Raw genomic sequence first — 25,714 nt, forward strand, 5'->3', positions numbered from 1 at the left:
GTGGTGGGCACGCAGGATCCGCAGGTAATCAGGGTCCTCCCTACGTAGCCTTCGGGCCTTTTTTTTAATGCCTCACCTGATGAGAGAAAAAAACACAGTAGAAAACATAAGTTGCTATTTAACTTTTACTTTGCTTTAGAGGCAAGAAGGAATCCAAACCAAACAAGTCAAGTGTCAGTTTTTCTTTTCTGACCCCCCAGCAATGCAAAACTACTGCAAAATACTAAATTTTATTTAGCATGTGTCATTCTTTATAAGCAACATATACCAGACCTTGGCCTACCAAAACAGGGGCCTATGAACTTACCTCCCTCGGGAAGGACAACTGGGCGTTGAATTCCGCCCTGAGCGCCCGCCAGGCCTTGTCAGCCCGATCCTGGTCCCACGAACACCCAGGGCGGAAGTAGAGGTGACGTTCGTCACCTCTACTTAACGTGGCCAGGAGCCGGACGTCACCCTCTGTGAAATTTGGCAACCTCCCACGCGGCATCTTCCGATAGCTGGAAAGCAATAACAAAATGGCCATCCGGATGTGGCCACAGGGGATGGCGTTCCACGTGCAAGCGTCCTGCGTCCTCCCGGCATCCGTACAGGCATTCATGTCTCCGATGCACCCGTGGAGCCGCAGGGATGCCTAATTCTAGATGCTGGAGGAAGGCCTGCCGCAGCTTCCTTCCCCCGGCGTCCGTACAGGCATCCATGTCTCCGCTTGTTACGGGAGCAACATGGACGCCCAAATAACATAACGTAAGAACGTATAATACAAGGAAAGAAAGCAATTTATTGATAAAATCGGTAGACACAGTTTATTGATGTTATACTTCAAGAACTATAAATGAAGCCATGCAAAACACAGAGAAGACAAGGAAAAATTCACAAAAGGTTTTATTTGGGTCACTACTTTTTGTAATTTTAAATCAACTTTTCTGCTTGCTGGGAAATGGTTTGATGGAGGGATCAGCTTGCTGGGAAATGTTCTGATGGATGGATCAGGTTGCTTTTAGAATAATTTATTTATTTAACTCTTTTCTATACCGACATTCATGAAAAGTATCATATCACATCGGTTTACACAGAACAAGGGGGTAAACAACTTTTACCCCCTTGTTCTTGTTACCCCTGTAGATGGATGGATCACAGCTCCTGAAAGAAAAACAACACAAGATTAAACATACTGTACAGGCATTAGAAGGATTAATATCTCAAATTTAGCAGAGCTTGTACTACAATAAAAGCATCACATCAGTATACAGAAATTAATGTAAAACAGTTAAGAACTTACAAGAGAAATAAGTTTCCATGATCCTTCGTCGGACATCATGCCTGCGTGCAGTGTTGTCTGCCTCAGCTGCCGGTTCCACAGGCGGATCTGGAGGCAAGTTTTCTGCTACATCTGCAACCACACCAAATCGCTGACAAATGTTGTGTAGCATGCAGCAGGCAACAATTATGTTCACCACCTTTTCTGCACTGTACTGCAGGGCTCCCCCAGAGCGATCCAGACATCGGAAACGTCCTTTCAGAACTCCAAAAGTCCACTCAATCACGTTTCTGATGCTGCCATGAGCCTATTGTAGCATTTTTCGGCCGCAGTGCATGGAGACTGGAGTGGAGTTAGCAACCAGGGCCACAGCCATAGCCACCATCACCTATAGGGGGAATAATCAGGAATGCATCAGAGCGCTTAACATCATAAACACAATTGTATATCTAACATCCCAGACCTGTACACATGACATAGAATCACAGGCCGTAGCCGATGTCACTTACCAAGTAGCCAGCCTTCACCGTACTTCCCCTCTGGGAAATGGGTCCCCAGAGATGAATGTGCCAGAATGTAGGCGTCATGGCAGCTCCCAGGAAACTTCGCTACAACATTTAGAATTCGAAGGTGTGCATCGCAAACGACTTGAACATTCATTGAATGGAAGTGCTTGCGATTCTGGAACGCACGCTCTTCCTCCGACCTGGGGGTTAACTCAATATGGGTGCAGTCTATTGCACCCAACAAGTTTGGCATCCCTGCAATACCCATGAACCCACCGTGGATCTGTTGCAGCTCCGCTGGATCCGTAGGATACACGATCTACTTCCTCATCTGCTTCATCATGGCCTTCAAGACCTGTGCCAGATGCCATGAGAAGGAGGCCTGTGTCATACCCGCAATGACACTCACAGGGTTTTGAAAACTTCCGGTACCAAAAAAATTTAAGACACAGCATGGTGGCGATTGGCCAGGGGCTCAAGGTCGCAGCGCAGATCTTCATAGAGGAACAGGATTGCCCGTGAGCTCAGCCAGTAGATTCGGACTACATCTCGCTCGGACATGTCAAAGAGAGTTGTCCGTGGGCGAATGATACGTCCAGGTCTGCCAATGTCCCTGTTCTGTGCACGGTCGACTCTGTCCCACTGTGCCTGCGTGAAAAACAACACAAGAAAATCAGCATAACCTAATACATCTTGATGAGCCTCAGGGACGCCTAATTCTAGACGCCCAAGGAAGGTCGGGTATAGCGTCCTTCTCCCGGCGTCCGTACAGGCATCCGTGTCTCCGCTGGACCCGCGGAGCCCCAGAGATACCTAATTCTAGAGCCAGAGGAAGGTCGGGTGCAGGGTCCTTCTCCCAGCGTCCGTACAGGCGTCCGTGTCTCCGCGGAGCCTCAGAGTCACCCAGACAGAAAAATGCTACCGTTGGATATTAAAAAACAACACATACCTCCTCCGGTCTTTGTGCCGGGTTCTCCTATTGGCTGTTGTCTCCGATAGGCCGTCTCGAATTCGCTCGCAGAGCATTTCTTAATCTCGTTCTCAAAGCCAATATATACATGTAGTCCATGACACTGTCCGATGCTGTCCGTTGGATATTCACTGACTGTCAAGAGCACAGCACCACACTAACGCCAGGGTCAGGGTAGGCAGTAAAAATAGAGGGTAAAGACGCGGAAAATGTGCAGGTTAAAGACGCGCTATTTTGGGCGCGCGATACTGTATCGAGGGGAATAGCTAATCCTGTCATTAAATACCATTAACATGCCATCTACATGTGGCGGGCGCTAATTGTAACGCGTTGTTTTTAGCATGCGCTAAGGATGCTTTAGAGCATATACTGAATTGCGCGTCCATCTTACGTGCCTAAAACGCACGTCTAATTCGCGTTTAAAAGCGCGCAAGCCTGGCCGCGCTTTACTGTATCGGCCTGTTTGTTTGGGAGATGGCATGGATAGTGTAGGGAGGAGTTGTTTAGTAATCAAAGCAGCAGGCTACGAACCAGGAAAGCCATGGTTCAAATCCCACTGTGACCTTAACATTTCTCTAGTGCTACACGACACATGCAGCACTATACAAACATACAAAAAGACCATGCTTTCTCAATAGAGTTTACAATCTAATAAGACTAATATACAGATTTGGGGTTATTTACTAAATGTTTTCTCCCAGTTTGTGTGTCTGGAAAAAATGCTTAGTAAATAGGGTCCTTAGATTGTAAAGCCCTCTGGGGATTGGTAAATACTAGAGATGTGAATCTTGTGATCGATCGTCTTGGCTGGGGGGGGGAGGGAATCTGATCGTCACGGTTTTGTTTTTTTAAAAATCGTTTAAATCGTAAATCGGGGGAGGGCGGGAAAACCGGCACACTAAAACAACCCTAAAACCCACCCCGATGGCCCGAGTATTGCAAAATGGCGCCGGCCATATGGCCAGCGCCATTTTGCAATACGGCAATACGACCTGAGTGCAGGAGGTCGCTCCTGGACCCCCGCTGGACTTTTGGCAAGTCTTGTGGGGGTCAGGAGGCCCCCCCAAGCTGGCCAAAAGTCCCTGGGGGTCCAGCGGGGGTCCGGGAGCGATCTCCTGCGCTCGTGACGTCGGGGGACAGGAACCAAAATGGCGCCGGCGCCATTTCTATTAATGCAGTGTGGCCCGAGAGTGGAAGATCACACCGGGACCCCCCCACTGGACCCCAGGTAATTTAAAACTTTTTGGGGGGGGTTCGGGAGGGTGGGGGATTTATTTTAAAGGGTCGGGGTGGGTTTTAGGGTTGTTTTAGTGTGCCGATTTTCCCGCCCTTCCCCTCCCCCTCCCCCGATTTACGATTTTTGACGATAAATCGGGGGAATTCCTATTGTATCGTGCCTCTAACGATTTTTGACGATTTAAAATATATCGGACGATTTTTTAAATCGTCAAAAAACGATTCACATCCCTAGTAAATACCTAGAGTACTGAATGTAATCATCTTTGAAGTGCTGATGTTACCTAAAAAAACATGTTAATACAGACCATGAAAAACTCAAAACAATATCATTTAGTACAACAATCATTAGATTAAGAAGATGCGACGTGAGGAGAAGCGGAGCAAGATGGTGAGATGACTACCTGAGCAGGACCGGGCTCTCTGAATTTCTTTCCCTTCGGGGGTGGATTGGCCTATTGGGGGATCGGGCTTCCCCCAGTGGGCTGGTCGCTCCCATCACGTGATTTTTTTTTTTTTTTTTAAACTTCCCGGTCAAAGACAAGAAGAGGGTCTGCTGGCGCTGCGGACCGAAGACAAACCTGCGGGCAGGGCTGGTGGAAGCACTAGGCCTGGGCCTGGGGTGCCGCGAGCAGTGGTATCCCGAGGGGAGCCAATGCCCCCGGGTGCAGGGAGGCTCATGCGGCGCTGCGACAAGCAGATCGGCAGGGCCATGGTGAGGCTCACGTCACCACGGCCCGAAGAAAAAGATCGCGTTTAAATGCGCTGATGCTCCTCCTCCTTCCTGCCTGCGCGGCCCCGGAAGTAAACGTTGCCGGAGCCGCGTGGGCAGGAAGGAGGAGGAGCATCAGCCGCGTGCAGAAGAGGAGCAGCTATTCTGTATTTGGTGACTCACCAAATTGTATGTGTAATTGGGTATCCATGGGCCAGTATGAAGAAAAATCCCTCGGGCCACTATTTTCCCACAATCCGCTCCTGTTTCCCTTTGATTGCTTTTACCTCAATAATGGCGCCAAAACATAAGGAGAAGATATGTTTTTCCCTCTGAGGTTTCCACACTGCTGAGACAAGATCTTTCTCTTTCTTCCCCACTGTGAATGGAGTTCAATTTGAGCCCACTGTCAACCTCTGTACACACTGATGACGCTGGCATTCTGACTGTGCAGGGGGGAGTAGACTTAGAGTGGGAGCATTTGGAGTGTACTGCAGGGAGTAGTGGGGCAGATGGGGAGAGAAGTGTTGAGGATATCCAGGAGCAGTTTCTTCACTTATCTATAGTGCAAGAGCCTCGGATGTCACGGTCGTCGTTCCCCCCCCCCCCCCCCCCCCCCAAGCTTAGAGAAACTACTGGTGGTAACTGTTGTTCCCTGTATGTACCCAGATCAGTCCAGACTCCTGGGTTTTGCCTCCTCCCCAGCAGATGGAGACAGAGAAAGTTTTACTGACACTTAACCCGAGATGTCACCTGCAGTCCTTCAGTATTTCTCTGTCTCCAGCAGATGGTGGATGTGCAAAGCCTGCAGTCTGACTTAAAAAAAAAAAAAGGAAAAGAGAAGAAGACCACAGATTTACAGGAATCTAGTTAGGGGGTTGCTAGATCCTGGTGGGATCACCACCCCCCCTGGTTCTTGACGTGGACGAACAGGGTGTTGGGGACCCTTTATTGCTCAGTCCTTTCTTTGCCAGACAGGGCTTAAAACTGGGGGTCCCAGTTCCATTGCCCTAGAGAACAGCCTGAGCCAGCAGCCATTCTTCTTTTCAGGGAAGTGTTTGTTTTTTCTTAAAGTTTATTTAAAAAAAAAAGAAGTCAGAAAGACAAGGAGGGGGTTTGCCATAGGACAGCTCAATTTCCCCGATTTCACATTGTTGGCTTGCGGGCGGCTCAGTGCTAGTTCCCCCCCTCCCTTCAGCGATATTCCCGGCATCCGTCGGCATGCTGTGAGGCTCAGCCTGTGCGGCATGCACGCGCACACCTTTCCCGGGACAGGAAATGCACTTGATGCCACTCCGGTGGGGAGGGCTCTTCGGGGACCGCAGTGGGCAGCAAACAATCGCGGCGCTGTGAGTCTGGGAGACTCTGGCATGGCAGCCCATCGGAGACCCTTCCTGCTGAGCGTGAAAACCACGGCCATTTTGTCAAATTTCAGGGCTGCTGCTCAGGCCGCAGAGGGGAATCTCCCTCCTTCGTTATCTCCTGAGGTGGGGACCCATGGTGGGAGTCCAGATGTGGGGGGCCCCCTCTCTGGGAGTGAGGTGAGGAACAATAATACATTGTGTATTGTTTCTCTGTTCCTAATGAGGAAATGCTGATGGGTTGTGTATTGAACCTCAGACTCTGAACATCAAGAGACATTCTTCCTTAAGATATGCATATGCCAAGTAACACATAGATATCAAGCACTGTGGACCTCATTTTCCACGCCGCTCACACACAAAAAGTCCCTTATCGCATGCAATACCAGGATGGGGGCGGAGTTGGCCCTGGAAGAGAAGGAGTCGGGGCGTCACCGGGGCCGACTCTGCGCCGACGCCACGGACAGCGAAAAGGTAAGTGCCTTTTTGTGGTAGCTTTCGCTCCCAATAGCTACACCTCCTATGGTGGCGCTATTGGGTGCGAAACCGGCAGCGATTGCACCGCGACGGTGCGATCGCTGCCGGCTAGCGCAGGCCCTCCCCCCCGTTTCGGCCCCCCGCCCCTCATCTTCTAAAGTATTGCAGGCCTGCGATACTTTAGAAAATGAGGCCCTGTGTTGGATGTGTACTCAGGACACAGGAAAGTAATACACAAAGAAAGGCAGAGGAATTACCTTGTATGGTCAAAGAAGAAATGCTGATGTGTTCAAGATAGGAAAAGGTATAAAGGTGTGACTGATGCAGATGATAAGTGGCTGGTATCTTTTGTTTGCTACTTTGCAGGCAGCTAGCAGAGATCTGATCCCAGTCCCTTCAGAATCTTGTGTGTATGTTTAGTAAGATTCTGTAGTTGTTCCTTTACTCCTCTTGCTAATAAATACTTTTTGTTTAATTCTAAAAAAGACTGCCTAGAATGCTTATTTAAGAAACCAGATTAACATTTCTGGTAGCAGAGGATGGTTAAGAGGAGAAGGAGCAGTTTTTTTAAAGTTTAGAAGAAATGGGGTGACGACCTCTACTTTCTTCTGTTATTATTTTTACAGCAGTCTCTGCAGGAATAATTGAGGGTTAAGTGAAGTTAGTAGTGTCGAGTTAAGATACTTGAACTACTGGGGACCGTAGTGTCGAGTTAAAATACTTAAGCTACAGAGGGGACTACGCGGTGTCGAGTAGGTTACTTGAGTCACATAGAAGACGATCGACTGAAGACGGTGAATAACTTTCTTCTATAATCGTGAGTATATTTGCTTTGCTATTTGTTTTTACTTGATATTTGCTTGACACTTACCTTTGTTCTATCTTGCTTCTAGTTCTTTTTTTTTTTGCTATGTTGTTTATTTGCTGTTCTAAGACCACTTTCTTATAAGAGTGGCATATACTTTCGTGATATTATTATCTGGATGGTCTGATGCCGGACAATTCTTATGTCCTAACACCGGATTTTGATATCATAATTTCTAGGAATCTGTTTTTTTTGTAGTCATGGACTCTGTTACTGCACTAAGTAATAGGGATGTGAATCGGGCTTTGGACGATTGAAAATATTGTCGATATTTTCAAAATCGTCAGAAGTTGGGGGCTCCCCCAAAACGATAGGAAAACCCCACGATATTGATTGTGGGGGTTCCCTTATCATTTTGGGGGAGGGCGGGAAAAACGGCACACAAAAATAACCCCTAAACCCACCCCGACCCTTTAAAAGTAACCCCTTAGCTTCCCCCACCCTCCTGACCCCCCAAAAAACTTTTTACAGGAACCTGGTGGTCCAGTGGGGGTCCCGGGAGTGATCTCCCGCTCCGGGCTGTCCTCCCGCTCCCGCTCCCGGGCCGTCGGCTGCCACTAATCAAAATGGCGCTGATGGCCCTTTGCCCTTACCATGTGACAGGATATCCGTGCCATTGGCCGGATCCTGTCACATGGTAGGAGCACTGGATGGCCGGTGACATCTTGTGCTCCTACCATGTGACAGGGGCTGACCAATGGCACCGGTAGCCCCTGTGACATAGTAAGGGCAAAGGCTATCGGCACCATTTTGATTACTTGCAGCCGATGGCCCGAGTGCAGGAGATCGCTCCCAGACCCCCGCTGGACCACCAGGGCTTTTGGCAAGTCTTGGGGGACTCTCCTGACCCCGACAAGACTTGCCAAAAGTCCAGCGGGGGTCCGGGAGCGACCTCCTGCACTCGGACCGTCGGCTGTCAGTATTCAAAATGGTGCCGATAGCCTTTGCCCTTACTATGTCACAGGGGCTATCGGTGCCATTGGTCAGCCCCTGTCACATGGTAGGAGCACAAGATGGCGCCGGCCATCCAGTGCTCCTACCATGTGACAGGATCCGTCCAATGGCACGGATACCCTGTCACATGGTAAGGGCAAAGGGCCATCGGCGCCATTTTGATTAGTGGCAGCCGACGGCCCGGGAGCGGGAGGACGGCCCGGAGCAGGAGATCATAAGAATATAAGAACATAAGAAAATGCCATACTGGGTCAGACCAAGGGTCCATCAAGCCCAGCATCCTGTTTCTAACAGTGGCCAATCCAGGCCATAAGAACCTGGCAAGTACCCAAAAACTAAGTCTATTCCATGTTACCATTGCTAATGGCAGTGGCTATTCTCTAAGTGAACTTAATAGCAGGTAATGGACTTCTCCTCCAAGAACTTATCCAATCCTTTTTTAAACACAGCTATACTAACTGCACTAACCACATCCTCTGGCAACAAATTCCAGAGTTTAATTGTGCGTTGAGTGAAAAAGAACTTTCTCCGATTAGTTTTAAATGTGCCTCATGCTAACTTCATGGAGTGCCCCCTAGTCTTTCTCCTATCCGAAAGAGTAAATAACCGATTCACATCTACCCGTTCTAGACCTCTCATGATTTTTTTATTTTTTATTTATGCAATTTTTAATTATACAAGACATTTCATCTTAACAGAAAAATAATAAAAGATATGAGAGTATCTCCATATTATCAAAGAAACAATTTTAACATGTACCATACATACATTACATATTTACTCTCAATCTTTAAATTCTAGTCCTCAAAATAAGGAGGATCCATCTCTCGACCTAGAGAAAATATTTATAAGAAAATAGCAATAGTCACAAAAACAGCCGTTATATAATGAGATTTCAAGTATATTATGCCTTGGGATTCCCATCAAGTACAGCAGGTTGTATTTTCCCAACCAAAAACTGGGTAAGTTGGGGAGGATCATAAAAAACATAAGATTTATTTTGATATTTAATTATGCATTTGCATGGGAACTTAAGGAAAAATACTCCCCCAATTTGTTGAACTTGTGTACGCATTAACAAAAACTGTCTTCTTTTCTTTTGAGTCTGCCTGGCTACGTCTGGAAATATTTTAACCTTGTAGTGCAGGAACTGCTCGGTTCTATGACGGAAATACAGTTTTAATAACCATTCTTTATCCGGTTCTAAAGTTAAGGTTACAATTAAAGAAGCGGGTACAGCCATCTCTGTGTCAGAGGTCTCCAGCAATGCAGACACATCTAAAGTAGGCTCACTCACTGGTATTAATGGTGTGAACACCTCATCTTCAACCTGATCTCCACGCTGATTCTCAGGAGCCTTTTTTTAACTGTGGTAAGTAATATATTTTTGAAACCGGAGGAATCACATTTTCCGGAACCTTCAATACCTCTACCAGGTACCTCTTGAACATCTCCCTGGGAGGAATTAACGGCAATTTTGGAAAGTTTATCAATCTGAGTTTCCTGTTTCTTACAGAATTCTCTAGCGCTTCTATCCTCATGTTCAAATTTATATTTTCCTTTATTAATGCTGTTTGCGTCTGTTGTACAGAGTTAGATTGAACCCTTACCGATATTAATTGTTGTTCATATTCAGTTGTCACATTAGATATCTCAGTCATTTTACTCTCCAGGTCCCCACATTTCAAGGTTAAGATAAAAACTTGCTGAGTTATCAGAGCTTTCAACTCCAAAATAGCGTCCCAGATGTTCTCCAAAGTGAAGACAGAAGGCCTTGTTACTGAAGTTAAAACTGAAATCCCACCAAATTGCTTGGGAACAGTACCTTTGCTGACTAGACCTGGTTCCTTCGGTCTAGCTCCTTGCTCGATATCCTGCCGTTGGGCCAGGGTGTATCCTGAGCTCTCCACCGCCAATGCCGCCGATATGGACCCTGCTGTAAACGCCCCAACTGCCGCGTGGGCCATCGGCATTCCCTCCATTTCACGGTTGCTCCTGGCGAGACCAGGATTTTCGGGTGGCAATCTCTCTTCGGGGCTCAAAGACGAAATTGAGCCAGGGAGAGAGGGGAGCTCGAATTCCCCTCCCCCTCCCTCCAGCGGCTGAGGCCCCGATATCGGGCTGCTTCGCAGAATGTGCGCGTCCATCGGGCCAGTCAAGGTAGCAGGAGCGGGTACTGCAGGGAAGTTCCCGGCTCGAGGTTTCCTTTTCCTTCCCATTCAGGAGAAAACAAATATCAGGTAATTCTTTTAGGAATTCAGCCCGACGGTGTTCACACTGCAGACTATGCGTCCGCCATCTTGGATCCGACCTCTCATGATTTTAAACATCTCTATCATATCCCCCTCAGTCGTCTCTTCTCCAAGCTGAAAAGTCCTAACCTCTTTAGTCTTTCCTCATAGGGGAGGTGTTCCATTCCCTTTATCATTTTGGTAGCCCTTCTCCATCGCAATTATATCTTTTTTGAGATGCGGTGACCAGAATTGTACAAAGTATTCAAGGTGCGGTCTCACCATGGAGCGATACAGAGGCATTATGACATTTTCCGTTTTATTCACCATTCCCTTTCTAATAATTCCCAACATTCTTTTTGCTTTTTTGACTGCCGCAGCACACTGAACCGACGATTTCAATGTGTTATCCACTATGACGCCTAGATCTCTTTCTTGGGTAGTAGCACCTAATATGGAACCTAACATTGTGTAACTATAACATGGGTTATTTTTCCCTATATGCATCACCTTGCACTTGTCCACATTAAATTTCATCTGCCATTTTGATGCCCAATTTTCCAGCCTCACAAGGTCTTCCTGCAATTTATCACAATCTGCTTGTGATTTAACTACTCTGGACAATTTTGTATCATCTGCAAATTTGATTACCTCACTTGTCGTATTTCTTTCCAGATCATTTATAAATATATTGAAAAGTAAGGGTCCCAATACAGATCCCTGAGGCACCTCACTGCCCACACCCTTCCACTGAGAAAATTGTCCATTTAATCCTACTCTCTGTTTCCTGTCTTTTAGCCAGTTTGTAATCCACGAAAGGACATCGCCACCTATCCCCTGACTTTTTATTTTTCCTAGAAGCCTCTCATGAGGAACTTTGTCAAATGCCTTCTGAAAATCCAAGTACACTACATCTACAGGTTCACCTTTATCCACATGTTTATTAACTCCTTCAAAAAAGTGAAGCAGATTTGTGAGGGAAGACTTGCTTTGAGTAAAGCCATGCTGACTTTGTTCCATTAAACCATGTCTTTCTATATGTTCTGTGATTTTGATGTTTAGAATACTTTCCACTATTTTTCCTGGCACTGAAGTCAGGCTAACCGGTCTGTAGTTTCCCGGATCGCCCCTGGAGCCCTTTTTAAATATGGGGGTTTCATTAGCTATCCTCCAGTCTTCAGGTACAATGGATGATTTTAATGACAGGTTACAAATTTTTACTAATAGGTCTGAAATTTCATTTTTTAGTTCCTTCAGAACTCTGGGGTGTATACCATCCGGTCCAGGTGATTTACTACTCTTAAGTTTGTCAATCAGGTCTACCACATCTTCTAGGTTCACCATGATTTGGTTCAGTCCATATGAATCATTACCCATGAAAACCTTCTCCAGTACGGGTACCTCCCCAACATCCTCTTCAGTACACACCGAAGAAAAGAAATCATTTAATCTTTCTGTGATGGCCTTATCTTCTCTAAGTGCCCCTTTAACCCCTCGACCATCTAATGGTCCAACTGACTCCCTCACAGGCTTTCTGCTTCGGATATATTTTAAAAAGTTTTTACTGTGAGTTTTTGCCTCTACGGCCAACTTCTTTTCAAATTCTCTCTTAGCCTGTCTTATCAATGTCTTACATTTAACTTGCCAACGTTTATGCATTATCCTATTTTCTTCTGTTGGATCCTTATTCCAATTTTTGAATGAAGATCTTTTGGCTAAAATAGCTTCTTTCACCTCCCCTTTTAACCATGCCGGTAATCGTTTTGCCTTCTTTCCACCTTTTTACTTTTGTAGCTGCTCCTTTCAGTTTTTTCCTAACAATTTTTCTCATTTTATCAAAGTTTCCCTTTTGAAAGTTTAGCACGAGAGCCGTGGATTTGCTTACTGTCCCCCTTCCAGTCATTAAAGCAAATTTGATCATATTATGTGTTGTGAGTCAGGAAGTGGATCCTTGGTCCGACCGACGAAGAAGGGAAGAAGTAGTTTTCCGCAGATGGAATAGGTCGTTAGGCAGTGTCGTTGCAGAAGGCCGCGATCTTCACCCTGGAAATCCGTGACCCCTCCAGGCGTGTCCTGTGGAGGCCCGGACCACTGGGACTTGGGTGGCTTTGCCCTGGAAGCCCGCGGTCCCCCCAGGAGGAGCCCGTAGGGACCCGGGCCGCTGGGACTTAGGAGAGCGGCTAGAGGCAGCAACGAGAGAACAGACCAGGTTCAGGGCAGGCAGCTGAAGATGTGGACGAGGGAACAGACCAGGATCAAGGCAGGCAGCTGAAGACGTAGACGAGATAACAGACCAGGATCAAGACCAGAAGACACTCCGAAGATTGGTTCCTCACCACGGACTGGAACGGGAATCTGCGGTCCGGCCGGCGTCTCCCTTGCCGGGAAGAGGTAAGGGTCCGGTCGCGACCAGGACCGCAACAGTACCCCCCCTCTTACGCCCCCTCTGTAGAGGGCCCAGCTTCCCAGGGTTATCTTGGTGAAACTGGAGCAGCAGGGCCTTATCCAGAATGTTTCGAGCGGGCTTCCAGGTGTTGTCCTCGGGACCACATCCCACCCAGGCCAGAAGGTAGTCCCAACGACGATGGTGAAAGCGGACGTCCAGTACTTCACGCACTTGATAGGTAGCATCGTCCTGTATCGGAGAAGGGACAGGGTCAGGTATTGGATGATGGAACCAAGAGAGCACCACCGGTTTCAGCAAAGATACGTGGAAGACATTGTGGACATGCATTGTGGATGGTAGGCGAAGCCTGTAGGATTCCAGGCCTATCCTTTCTGCCACCCGAAACGGGCCACAGTACCTGGGTGCCAACTTCCGGGACGGCACACGTAGATGAAGATTCTTAGTGCTCAACCAGACTTTATCACCAGGTAGAAAGACTGGTGCAGGGCGCCGATGTCGATCGGCCACCCTCTGTGCTATCCTGGTCGCAGTTGAGAGTTTTTGTTGTACGGTTCTCCAAAGATTATGTAACTGGAGGGCTGATGATTGAGCCGCCGGAGAAGGAACAGGCATTGGCACTGGTACTGGAGGCCTGAGTTGTCGACCAAAAACAATCTGAAAGGGGGATTTCCCAATAACAGAGTGGGTGTGATATTTATAAGAAAACTCAGCCCATGGAAGTAGTGACGTCCAGTTGTTCTGTCTCTCTGTTGCAAAGCTGCGGAGAAAGGTCTTCAATGAGCGATTCATTCGCTCCGTCTGCCCATGGCTCTGAGGGTGGAAGGCTGTGGATAGGTTCAGCTGTACTCCAAACGTTTTGCATAGTGCTCGCTAATACCGGGCCGTGAACTGGGACCCGCGGTCAGATACTATGCTTTGCGGGAGGCCGTGGGCTCGGAAGATGTGTTGTGAAAATAACAGAGCCAGTTCGGGTGCCGACAGGAGCTTGGGCAGGGGCACCAGGTGAACCATTTTAGAAAAGGGGTCTACTGTGACCCAAATTACTGTGTTTCCCTCGGAGAGTGGCAGGTCTACCACAAAATCGGTGGCTATATGGGTCCAGGGCTCTGCAGGCACCGGTAAGGGTTGTAAAAGGCCCAAGGGGCGGCCGTTTAATGGCTTCTGCCTGGCACATACAGGACATGAATCCACGTACAGCCGAACATCTTGCTGCACGTTTGGCCACCAGTAATAGCGGTTGAGAAGGTCGAGGGTCCTCTCTCTACCTGCGTGTCCGCCCGTGAGGGAATCATGAGCCCAAATTAAGACCCTCTTGCAATCCCTGCGAGGAACAACCACTCTCCCAAGAGCAGTTACCGTGGTGCTGGACAAGTTGATCTTGGCAGGATCTATGATGTACAGTGGCTGGTCGTCCTTTTCTTCCAGTATAGAGTTACGGGATAATGCATCTGCTCGGACATTTTTAGAAGCTGGACGGTACCTGAGAGTAAAATCAAATCGATTGAAGAACAGAGACCAGCGAGCCTGCCTAGGGTTTAAACATTGAGCTCGGCATAGAAACTCCAAGTTTTTGTGATCCGTATACACTGTGATGGGGTGACTGGCTCCCTCCAGCCACTGTCTCCATTCTTCAAATGCCAGCTTGATGGCCAGCAGTTCTTTATCCCCAATACTGTAATTGCATTCTGCGGGTGTAAACTTCTTGGAGAAGTATGAGCAGGGTAGTAGTCGTCCCGTGCTTGAACTTTGGCATAGTACCGCGCCGACTGCTACATTTGACGCGTCCACCTCCACAATGAATGGTCGAAGTGGATCTGGGTGGTGTAAGCAAGTCTCAAGCAGGAAGGCCAAGCAAGCCTCGTTTGGCCAGACTCGAGCATCCACCCCCTTCTTGGTCAGGGCAGTCAATGGCGCCACTAATTGGGAATATTGAGGTATGAAGTGTCTATAGAAGTTTGCGAACCCCAAAAAGCGTTGTACGGCCTTCAAGCCTGTGGGACGAGGCCAATTCCTGATGGCTGATACCTTCTCCGGGTCCATGTGGAACCCCGTTGCAGAGATGATGTATCCCAAAAACGGCAACGAGTCCCGTTCAAATATGCACTTCTCTAGCTTTGCATACAGGTGATTGTCTCTGAGGATCTGCAGCACTTGTTTGACGTGCCGACGGTGGGAAGTTAAGTCCCGGGAGTAGATAAGAACATCATCTAAATATACGATCACCGAAGAATACAACAGTTCACGAAGTACTTCATTCATTAAGTGCTGGAAGACTGCTGGTGCGTTACATAATCCAAAAGGCATTACCAAGTACTCATAGTGCCCGTCCCGCGTGTTAAAGGCTGTCTTCCATTCGTCCCCGGGACGGATTCTGACCAGGTTGTATGCTCCTCTTAAGTCCAATTTGGTGAAAATTCTGGCTCCCTGCAGCTTGTCCAAGAGTTCGGGAATTAACGGAAGTGGGTAGCGGTCCTTCTTGGTAATGGCATTTAACCCCCGGTAATCGATACAAGGTCTCAGGGACCCATCCTTTTTCCCTACGAAAAAGAATCCCGCCCCGGCGGGGGACTTGAAGGGACGGATGAACCCCTTGGCAAGGTTCTCGGTGATATACTCAGACATTGCCTGGGTCTCAGGTTGAGATAAGGGATACACCCTCCCCCGGGGTGGTGTTGTTCCGGGTAAGAGTTCTATCGCACAATCGAATGGGTGATGTTGTGGCAGGATCTCGGCTTTTTCCTTTGAAAACACGTCTAAGAACTCTTCATAGGGCGCCAGTAGTAGCACGTCAGTCTGTGCCAGTGTTACTCGTTGGACCAGAAGCGTCTTGATACAGTTTTGGAAGCAATGAGGACTCCACAGGGTGATTTGCAAAGAGTCCCAATGGATTAACGGGGAATGTTGTTGCAACCAGGGTAGTCCGAGGACCACCGGATGTATTGCTTTTTCAAGAATTAGGAAAGAGATCTGCGAGTGCAAAATTCCGGTCTGTAGAGTGAGTGGAGCAGTAACAGTTGAAATACTTCCTGGGAGCACCGTGCCATGGATGGATGTGATCCGCAGCGGTGGCCTGCGAGACAGTGAGGGAATCTGGAGCTGTTGTACTAACTCGTGAAGGATAAAATTCCCACCTGCACTGGAATCGATGAAGGCTAGAGTCTTGAAAGAGCCTCCAGGATATTTCAGGGTTATCGGTACAGTACATTGAGGAGCTGCGTTGATACAGCCTAGGAGTAGCTCCCCGGTTTCAGCTAGGCTCGGGTGTTTTCCGCTCGTTCCTTACACTGGGCCAGGAAGTGGCCCTTCCCGCCACAGTAGAGGCATAATCCCAGGTTTCGATAATGCCGCTTCTCCTCGGGAGAGGTACGCCCCAGTTGCATGGGCTCCTCCGCAGGATACTCTGGGGGTACAGAGACGTTCTTGGTTGCAGGTGCCAGCGGCCTGGAAAAGGTTGGAGCCAGAGGAGCCATCCGACGCAGAGGCCACGCCTCCCTAGCCCTTTGTTGGAGACGCCGATCTATGTGCCCTGCTACCTCAATTAGCGCGTTGAGGTCCTCGGGAAGATCTCGGGCTGCTAACTCATCCTTAATCCTTGCCGCGAGGCCTTCTAAAAATATTCCACGCAGGGCGTCATCGCGCCAACCAACCTCCATGGCCAGGGTACGAAATTCCAGGGCATACTCCGCCAGGGGACGAGCCCCCTGCCGTAGCTGAAGCAACTCCGAGGTTGCGGAAGCCACGCGTGCAGGTTCGTCGAACGCCAACTTGAAGTTCTCCACAAACAGGGAGAGATCGTTTAACATGGTGTCATTCCGCTCCCACATGGGAGATGCCCAGTTCAACGCCCATCCATCCAAAAGGGAGAAGATGTAGGCCACCTTGACCGAGTCTGTGGGGAACTGTGTGGGTAGCAAGGAGAACCGCACGAAGCACTGGTTCAGGAAACCCCGACAGGCTTTCGACTCCCCTGAAAAGCGAGACGGGGCTGGTAGCTGGGTGGGGGCGTGAATGGTCACCACCGGAGGCGGTACTTGTTCCTGGGCCGGTTCCGGGGGTGCGGCATCTAATCGATTAGCCAAGCGCTCCACGGTGGCTGCCAAGGCGTCTAAGCAGTGTTGTTGCTGCTGTATACGCTGCGCTATTCTGGGTATGGCCTGGAGACCCGCAAGGTCTGCCGGATCCATGGCTTTGCAAACTGTTGTGAGTCAGGAAGTGGATCCTTGGTCCGACCGGCGAAGAAGGGAAGAAGTAGTTCTCCACAGATGGAATAGGTCGGAAGGCGGTGTCGTTGCAGAAGGCCGACGATCTTCACCCTGAAAGTCCGTGACCCCTCCAGGCGGGTCCTGTGGAGGCCTGGACCGCTGGGACTTAGGAGAACAGCTGGAGGCGGCAACCAGAGAACAGACCAGGTTCAGGGCAGGCAGCTGAAGACGTGGACGAGGGAACAGACCAGGATCAAGGCAGGCAGCTGAAGACGTAGACGAGAGAACAGACCAGGATCAAGACCAGAAGACACTCCGAAGATTGGTTCCTCACCACGGACTGGAACGGGAAGGCGGACTAAGCAGGCAGGACGAAACAGGCTCAGGATCAGTATCAGGCTGGGTCAGGATCAGGCAGAATCGGGATCAAGCAGGCAGGCAGGATCAGGCAGGCAGGTTCAGGATCAGCAACTCTTCACTCAAGTGAGTCGACCGCGTTGCAAGGCGAAGGACATGGGTCAGACGCCGAGTTTAAATCCCCCTCGGCGTCTGACGTCAGCGAGGGGGCTGGCTCTGTCTTTCGCGCCAGAGGCCCTTTAAAAGAGTTCCCTCTGCGCGTGCGTGCGAGCCTAAGGGGCAGAGTTATCATGGTGTTTGGCGGCGTCTCCCTCGTGGGGATGCCGCGATGTAGGCCCAAGCAGGCCCGGGGAATCTGCGGTCCGGCCGGCGTCTCCCTCGCCGGGAAGAGGTAAGGGTCCAGTCGCGAGGGTTGCGACCAGGACGCAACATTATGATCACTATTGCCAAGTGGCCCCACCACCGTTACCTCTCTTCATGTAGCACTGCACCCCCTAACCTTTGTTTGCACTAAATTATTTCACCTGTTCTCCCCTCAATCCTCCTTTCCCCCCTTCCCCGTACCTCAATCATGTTCTTTTCAACTCAATCATGCTCATTGTAAACAATTCATTATGTTCATTGTAATCAAATATTATACCCCCTCCAAGTTTTGCTCACCCTGTTCCTTGTATTATGTTCAAGTTCTCTGTAAACTGATATGATGCACCCATGAATACTGGTCTAAAAAAGCTTTTAAATAAATAAATATAAAATAAATCTTATTTCTTAGACTTCTGGCATTAGCATACCAACATTTCAAAGTTTGCTTTTTGTTTGTATTTTCATTCTGCTTTTTAATTGATAGGGATAAGTTAGAATGTTTTTTAGCTCAGGTGAGTTTTTAGTTACAGACACTTGGACTACTCTTCTTATTATTGGAACCTCACTGTTGGGATGCCCTAATTCTAATGCGTTGTTAGTATCCTTTGAAGATACCTCCCTCCGAACCATGCACTGCTGAGTGACTGTCGGCTTTCCCTTTTGCTCTAGTTTAAAAGATGCTCTATCTCCTTTTTAAAGGTTAGCGCCAGCAGTCTGGTTCCACCCTGGCTAAGGTGGATCCCATCCCTTCAGAAGAGACTCTCCCTTCCCCATAAGGTTCCCCGGTTCCTTACAAAACTGAATCCCTCTTCCTTGCACCATCGTCTCATCCACGCATTGAGACTCCGGAGCTCTGCCTGCCTCTGGGGACCTGCACGTGGAACAGGGAGCATTTCAGAGAATGCTACCCTGGAGGTTCTGGATTTAAGCTTTCTACCTAAGAGCCTAAATTTGGCTTCCAGAACCTCCCTCCCACATTTTCCTAAGTCTTTGGTGCCCACATGTACCACGACAGCCAGCTCCTCCCCAACACTATCTAAAATCCTATCTAGGTGACGCGTGAGGTCCGCCACCTTCCCACCAGGTAGGCATGTTGCCAGGTGATCCTCACGCCTACCAGCCATCTGGCTGTCTACATTCCTAATAATCAAATCACCAACTATGACGGCTGACCTAACCCTTCCCTCCTGGGCAGTAGCCCTTGGAGACACATCATCGGTGCGAAAAGACAATGCACCACCTGGAGAGCAGGTCCTTGCTACAGGATCCTTTCCTGCTGCACCAGGTTGATGCTCTCCAATCATGAGACCTTCTTTCTCCAAGGCGGCACCAGGGCTGCCAGTCTGAAGTTGGGACTTGGCTACTATGTCCCTGAAGGTCTCATCTATATACCTCTCTGTCTACCTCAGCTCCTCCAGGTCTGCCACTCTAGCCTCCAGAGATCGGACTTATTCTCTGAAAAGTTGGCGGCAGGTGCCGTATCTGCCCTGGAAGACACTCCAGAGTCATCAACCTCCTGAGAGAGAAGCAAACAAGAGCGAGCCACCAGGGAACAACAGGAAGCTATCTACAAGGTCATTGCCACTGCTTCAAATGCTTGCTTAAGGATGGCCTCAATTCTCCTATCATGCACATCCTTCAAGGCCGCTCCTCAGTCCACAGGGATAGTCATCTATTTAGAAATGGCACAGACCAGCGCATCCACTTTTGGGAAATGCAAATGCTCTCTCACCACTGGATCCAGGGGGTACAGGCCTTCCAAGGTCCGACCCCCCCCCCCCCCCCCCCCCCCCCCCCCCACCCCCCCCCCCCCCTTAAAATTTGCCTCCGGGACATCCCATTCAAGATCAATCAATTCTTGAATGGCCTCCATAACCAGGAAAAAACAAGAGGCTTTACACAAAGAGATCAAAATGGGATTTTTCTTTGGCTCAGCCATGGAATCTGCTCCAGGAACTCCCAGCATGTTCAATGTCTGGGGAACTGCAACATAGTCCTATATGGTTTTAATCCCAGAGGAATTTCCCCATCTTCCAGAGTCAGGATGTGCCTCATCATCAGTGCCCTTTGGATTCCTGTCAGGAACACCTGTAGCTCGAGGAGTCCTTTGGCGCTTAAACGTAGTACCAGAAGAGGGCGAGGCCACTGCCTGAGGAACTGACCTGACAGGATTGGACAGAGCTGAGGTGTGTGCCTGAAGAAAGGACTGCAAACCCTGAAAGAATTCTACCCAAGAAAAGGCAGAAGGATCCATGCCAAAACCAGGTGGCACTTCTGTGGTACCCACTGAGCTGCCGACACCCTGCTGAGGAGCTAGTCAAGGGAGTCTCAATCAGGCATTTCTCCTGACACATCTTTACCCATAACTTCATCAGGCTGGACAGAAGCTGGCTTAGTAAAATCAGAGGAAGATAATTCTCACTGATCCTCTAAACAGTGCTGGCACAAGTTAGAGGGCTCGCCAGGCTGAGACACCCAAATATGACAGGTGGTCCATAAGGCAAGATGCTTAGGCTTCTTCATTATAGGCACCATTCTATCTTTTTTAATATATGCGTCCAAGAACTAGGAGTCTCAGCTTAAGCGCACACTAATATATACCCAATTTGTGCGCACAGGATAAGCCCATGTCCAAGCTGGATGCCACTTAACCTGGATGTCCAAGCAGACTCTCAACTAAGCATTGAAAACCTGGATGCATACAGAGCCGCACCGCTGAACTGACGTCCGACAGAGGGCATTTGAACGCGTAGGCAAAAGCGTGAAAAAACACTGGTACAGCCAACCCCGTAGCGTGCAGTGGAAAAACCTCAGAGCGGGTCCTAGGGCTGCTCAACCCATCAGACTGCCCCCGTCTGTGAACCTCCTTCGGAGCGGGACGACCGTCGGAATGATGCACCAAGCTCAGAGACCGGAGAAGGGGAATCCCTGAACAATCTTCCTTCACTGTCTCTGTAAGCTTTTTTTTTTTTAAATTAAAACTTAACCGAGCTCAGCCCTTCCTGGCTGAGTACAGAGACGGCTTCCGGCTGCGGGGGAAAGGGCATCTGCCGTCACCACTGTGCTTGGCTTCTTGCACTGCTGCCTTTAAGCTGTACAATCAGCTAAGTCCACATCCACTGAAAAACCAGCTACCGGACCAAGGCGCACATCTGAGGGACAACGGAAATCACCTCAGGAATTCTCAACTAGGGGATGGCCCATTTGGTTTCCCCACAGAAGAGCGGGGTGAATTTAATTGTCCTTTTATTTCTCCTTCCAAAATCTGAAGCAATTCCCAGTAGGGAGATGCATGTCCACCATCTGCTGGAGATGGAGAATGCTGGCAGGCTGATGTCACTGCAGGATTATATATACTGTAACGTCAAGGTTTGCTCCATCTCCATCTGCTGGTAGAGGTGCATAACCCAGTGGTTCTGAATCCATCTAACCACATGCTAGGAAATCAAATAATTTTACCCAAGCCAGCATCCCCGTTTTCAGATGGCCATAATGTTCTTTCTTCACCCTGTGAAATTCTAGTTAACTAAAGCAGACAGCAAAAATAATTAAAAAATGAGTTGACTTAAATCACTTTATCACATTTTTTAAATAAAAACTAAACTGATTATAAAAATGAATATTTTGTATTTTAAATTGTGTGGACAAAGGACAGACATGAATATTAAAAAGACTTGTAACTAGCTCCTGATGCTTAATTATTATTAATAATTTTGTTGAGCTGGAGGCTGGAGCTCCTGCTGCTGCCTCACTAGCTCTCAACTAACCCTTCCCAGTCTGAGTTGATTTACAAAGCATTTTTGCCCCTGTAATGGCCCCTTCAGGCACATTACCAGTGATCTTTTAGCTAGGGACAGAATAGGTTGGAAGGATGAGAGGAGGTTCCATTTGGTATAACTCCCTTATTTTGAGGATGCTAGGATGGACATTCCCCTCTGTGGGTTTAGTTTTGTTGAAAGAAGGAGATTTTTGCTTTGATTTTGGCCTACCGGAGGCGGGCTCCTTCTTGCCTGGGATTTCTGAACTAAGCCAAGGACTCCACTTCTGTAGCTCACTCCTTAGGTGCAGGGTGGTTATCTCGGGTTTGTTTTGAGAAATTTTACTTTTTTTGCTGTAAGACGACTGTGAGACCCCAGCCTGTTGCTTAGAGAATACTTTGGGGCCTGAAAGGATCTCCTTTCCCCCCGCCCAAACAAGAAGCCAGACCCTGAGGCAAAGAGACTGTTTTAAGAGTTAGCCTGGTGAGGTGTCAGCCTCAAAGAGTAAAAAAAAACAAACTTTTATGACCCTGGGGTGCAGACAGTGAACACCAGGGATGGGGTAACCCCATCCCACAGAATGGGAAAAAAAGACGCTGGTAAATCATGCCTGCAGTGTGGGCATAGCTCATTCATTAACTATTTTTTGCCAGAGACGCGAAATATACAATGGGAGAAAACCTTTAGTAAGAAAGCCCTGAATGTCGCTTATAATTAAAACAAACTAAACCAGACTGGACGCTGAAATTATGAAAGGAGCTCCAGGCCGGGCCAGGTTTTAGCGATCCGCCTAAAAGTGAAAGCGTTACCCTGCCACCATATGCTTCGATTTTGCCCAACGGCACGCGCTATTTCAAAGCAAGGTCCGGGGGGCGTAGTTTATCGGAGAGAAAGTAGGAAGCCGAGCCCATTCCAGCGCGGTCACGTGCCCGCACATTCTTTTACGCCTGTGGCTGAACCGGTAGTGGCTGCTCAGATTTGTTTTACTTCAGGCCAAGGCTGATTTGTGCTTTCATTTTCCGCCCCTTTTTTGAGACAATTTGCTGTCGCCGAAGCCGGGGTGGAGGGAGCCCGATGTCTGAAGTTTTTCATGTCTTTGGACTGGTTGAGGAAACGTTTTTCTTTTAAAAGCGGAGTCACGGCACGCGAAGGCCTGCCCGCCCCACCAAAGGCAGAGCTAGAACCGGTTCGGTCCCCGCGGGAAGTGGCGTACCGGAGGCCCCGGTTCCTGGCCGCGGTTGCCTGGAAAGGGGAGGGGACGGAAGTAGATAGCAGACCGATTTATTCTTCCCCTCAGGACCATCCCCTTCTCTGGAGCTCCGGCTATGCAGAGTAAGGGCCCCCTTTGGCCGGTCTCGCTGATTCTCTGTGCCTAGTAACTTCAATAAGTGGTCGTTATTGTGTGTTTGAGGTACCGCCAGTTACCAGGGCATCCCTGTCCTGCACAGGTGCCTTTTGCTTTCAGTATTTCATTCATTATTGCCTATCTAAGCTGGGTTTCTGAATTCATGTGACTTTTTTTTTCTTTTTTTCATTTGTCTGATGCATTTTTATATTTTTTGCACGTCTTTTGCTTTTACTTAAAACATGTATGAAATATTTTAGTTTTTCCACATATATTTCCCTTTGGGGCAGTTGGAGGGGAACAAGTTCCTGCTCCTTTGGGCTTTTAACTCAGTGGGAAATAGCCTCTTCTGAACAACATCACCATGGTCCTTCATTTGCAACTACCTGGGGATTTTTCCTATTTTATAACACGCTTAGACACCCACTCACCTGGAATCTAGCCCAACTATTGCAGCAGCAGTTTTCTACCAAAGCCTCTTTACAAAACCTGATGTATGTGCAGTCTGAGCCTGGCCAGTTTTCAAAGGGATCTAGTTGGCTAACTAATGGGCTTATTAACTATTATTAACTAACTTATTCAGTAAGGGGTAATAGCGCGTCAAAAACGCGCGTCCAACCCCCCCCCCCCCCGAAACTAATAGTGCCCGCAACATGCAAATGTATGTTGATGGCCTTGTTAGTTATTCCCGCACAATGCAGAAAGTAAAATGTACAGCCAAGCCGCACATTTTACTTTCAGAAATTAGCACCTACCCAAAGGTAGGCGTTAATTTGTCGGTGCTGGGGAAGCGCACAGAAAAGCAGTAAAAACTGCTTTTCTGTGCACTCTCCAACTTAATATCATGGCGATATTAAGTCGGAGGTCCTAAAAGTTTAAAATAATTTAAAAAAACATTTTTAAATCTGCTCACGGGTTAAAAACCAGATGCTCAATTTTGCCGGCGTCCGGTTTCTGAACCCATTGCTGTCAGCGGGTTTGAGAACCGATGCCGGCAAAATTGAGCATCGGCTGTTAAACTCGCTGACAGCCGCTGCGCCCGTCAGAAAAGAGGCGCTAGTGTCCCTAGCGCCTTTTTTTACCGCAGGCCCTCATTTGCATAGGCCACCCTCCTGAATCGCGCGCCCAGGAGAGTGGCCTGTGCGCACGTCGGGAGAGCGGGCGTTCCCCAGCTCTCCCGCATGTTTTTCTGAATCGGCCTGCTAAGTATTAACTGGCCATATTCCAGAAGGTGAAAATTCACTCCACTGAGTCATGGGTTACAGTTTCCCTAGAAAAGTCATGGGATGAGAGGCAGTCTTACTGTAGATTAATTTTTTATTTATTTTATGCATTTATTTAGATATTTTATATATTGGCTTTACAAGTAAAAATCACAACAGTTTATAACAGTATCATTCATAGTTGTAAATCAGTAAATAATGACAGTAACAGAAGTAGTATTCGTAAACACTCATTAACATCTATCCATTGAAATGTTCCAATATATAATGACTAAAGATCTAGGACACAGACAGGAAATTAAAATAAAATGATATAACAAATTTCACATGTCAGTACATTGTATTGAAATTCTTACAATCTGTTGTTAATTTATTCTTCATGTTTCACTTAGTATCTCTTGTCCTCCTTGTTACAGTAGATCTCTACTTTCTGATGTTTTTATGCTAGGATGTATGCATTTTTGAATAGCCATGATTTTAGCTCACATTTAAATCTTTTTATCTGGTATCAAAGGTAACATTTCAGGTAGAGAATTCCAAAATTTTGGGCCCGCAATGGAGAACATATGATCTCTTATTTGCGTCAGATGTGTGCTCTGTATTGTGGGAACAATCAGTAGTCCTTTATTTTGAGATCTTAGTGTTCACTGCAGTGTGTTTGGTTGTAATGTCACTCCTATCATACTGGTATTGCTGGAATTAATGATTTTGAATATTAACAATAATACTTTAAAATAGATTCAGGATTGTACTGGCAGCCAGTTCAGTGAGATCAGCGAGGGTGAGATGTGATCAAATTTCCTAGTTCTTAAGAAAAGTCTTCCTGAGGCATTTTGTAATTTGAATGGTTTTAAGAGAAATGCAGGAAAACTGATTAATAAGGAGTTACAGTAGTCTAGGTTTGAGAATATTAGTTTGCAGTACAGTTGGAAGTTTATTAGTTTGCAGTACAGTTGGAAGTTAAGTTTCAACTGATGCAATACTTGCAACTTGGCATAATCTGTATTTATTTGTGTTTTTCATAGTAAGGTTCTCATCTAGCTGAATACCTAAGTCCTGTACTTGATTTGAGGGAGTAATTTGAAAATTACCCAGGTCTAGGGTCTGTGGTTTAACTAAAGAAGAGTTTCTACTTAGCCAAATGATTTTAGTCTTTTTAGGGTTTAGTGTTAGTTTAAGTTGTGATAGTTCTTGCTGTATTGCTTTCATATAGCTGGAAAATGTCGATACTGTCTTTTCAAATAATTTGGAGAATGGAGTGTAAAACTGTATGTTATCAGCATACAAGAAGAATGTAATTCCTAAACTGGCCAGCGATTTACACAGCGGGAGCATTTAAATGTTGATAGGTTTTACCAAGAGAGCTGAGCCTTGAGGGACATCTGTATTAATATACGGGCTGATACAGTAAAAGTCGCGGGAGAGACAGCGAGCGCACAGGCCAGTGTCCTGGGCACACGATTCAGTATCCGCCTGTATGCAAATT

At 47.7% G+C, this 25,714-nt stretch overlaps 1 protein-coding gene across 3 annotated transcripts in view; it reads left to right on the plus strand.

The window, feature by feature from the left end:
• Positions 1-22,580: 22,580 nt before the first annotated feature.
• The window catches only part of PPM1M (protein phosphatase, Mg2+/Mn2+ dependent 1M), a 110,433-nt gene continuing 107,299 nt past the window's right edge, over positions 22,581-25,714 (plus strand). For 2 of the 3 annotated variants that reach the window (XM_029599483.1, XM_029599485.1), the window contains exon 1: positions 22,582-22,992. In XM_029599483.1, the coding sequence (XP_029455343.1) occupies positions 22,751-22,992 (242 nt within the window). In that variant the 5' untranslated portion in view covers positions 22,582-22,750. Of the gene's footprint in view, positions 22,993-25,714 lie in introns of all 3 variants that reach the window. The other variant, XM_029599484.1, reaches the window with a different exon arrangement.

Source organism: Rhinatrema bivittatum, chromosome 4 (assembly GCF_901001135.1).
Source record: "Rhinatrema bivittatum chromosome 4, aRhiBiv1.1, whole genome shotgun sequence".
Lineage (NCBI taxonomy): Eukaryota > Metazoa > Chordata > Amphibia > Gymnophiona > Rhinatrematidae > Rhinatrema > Rhinatrema bivittatum.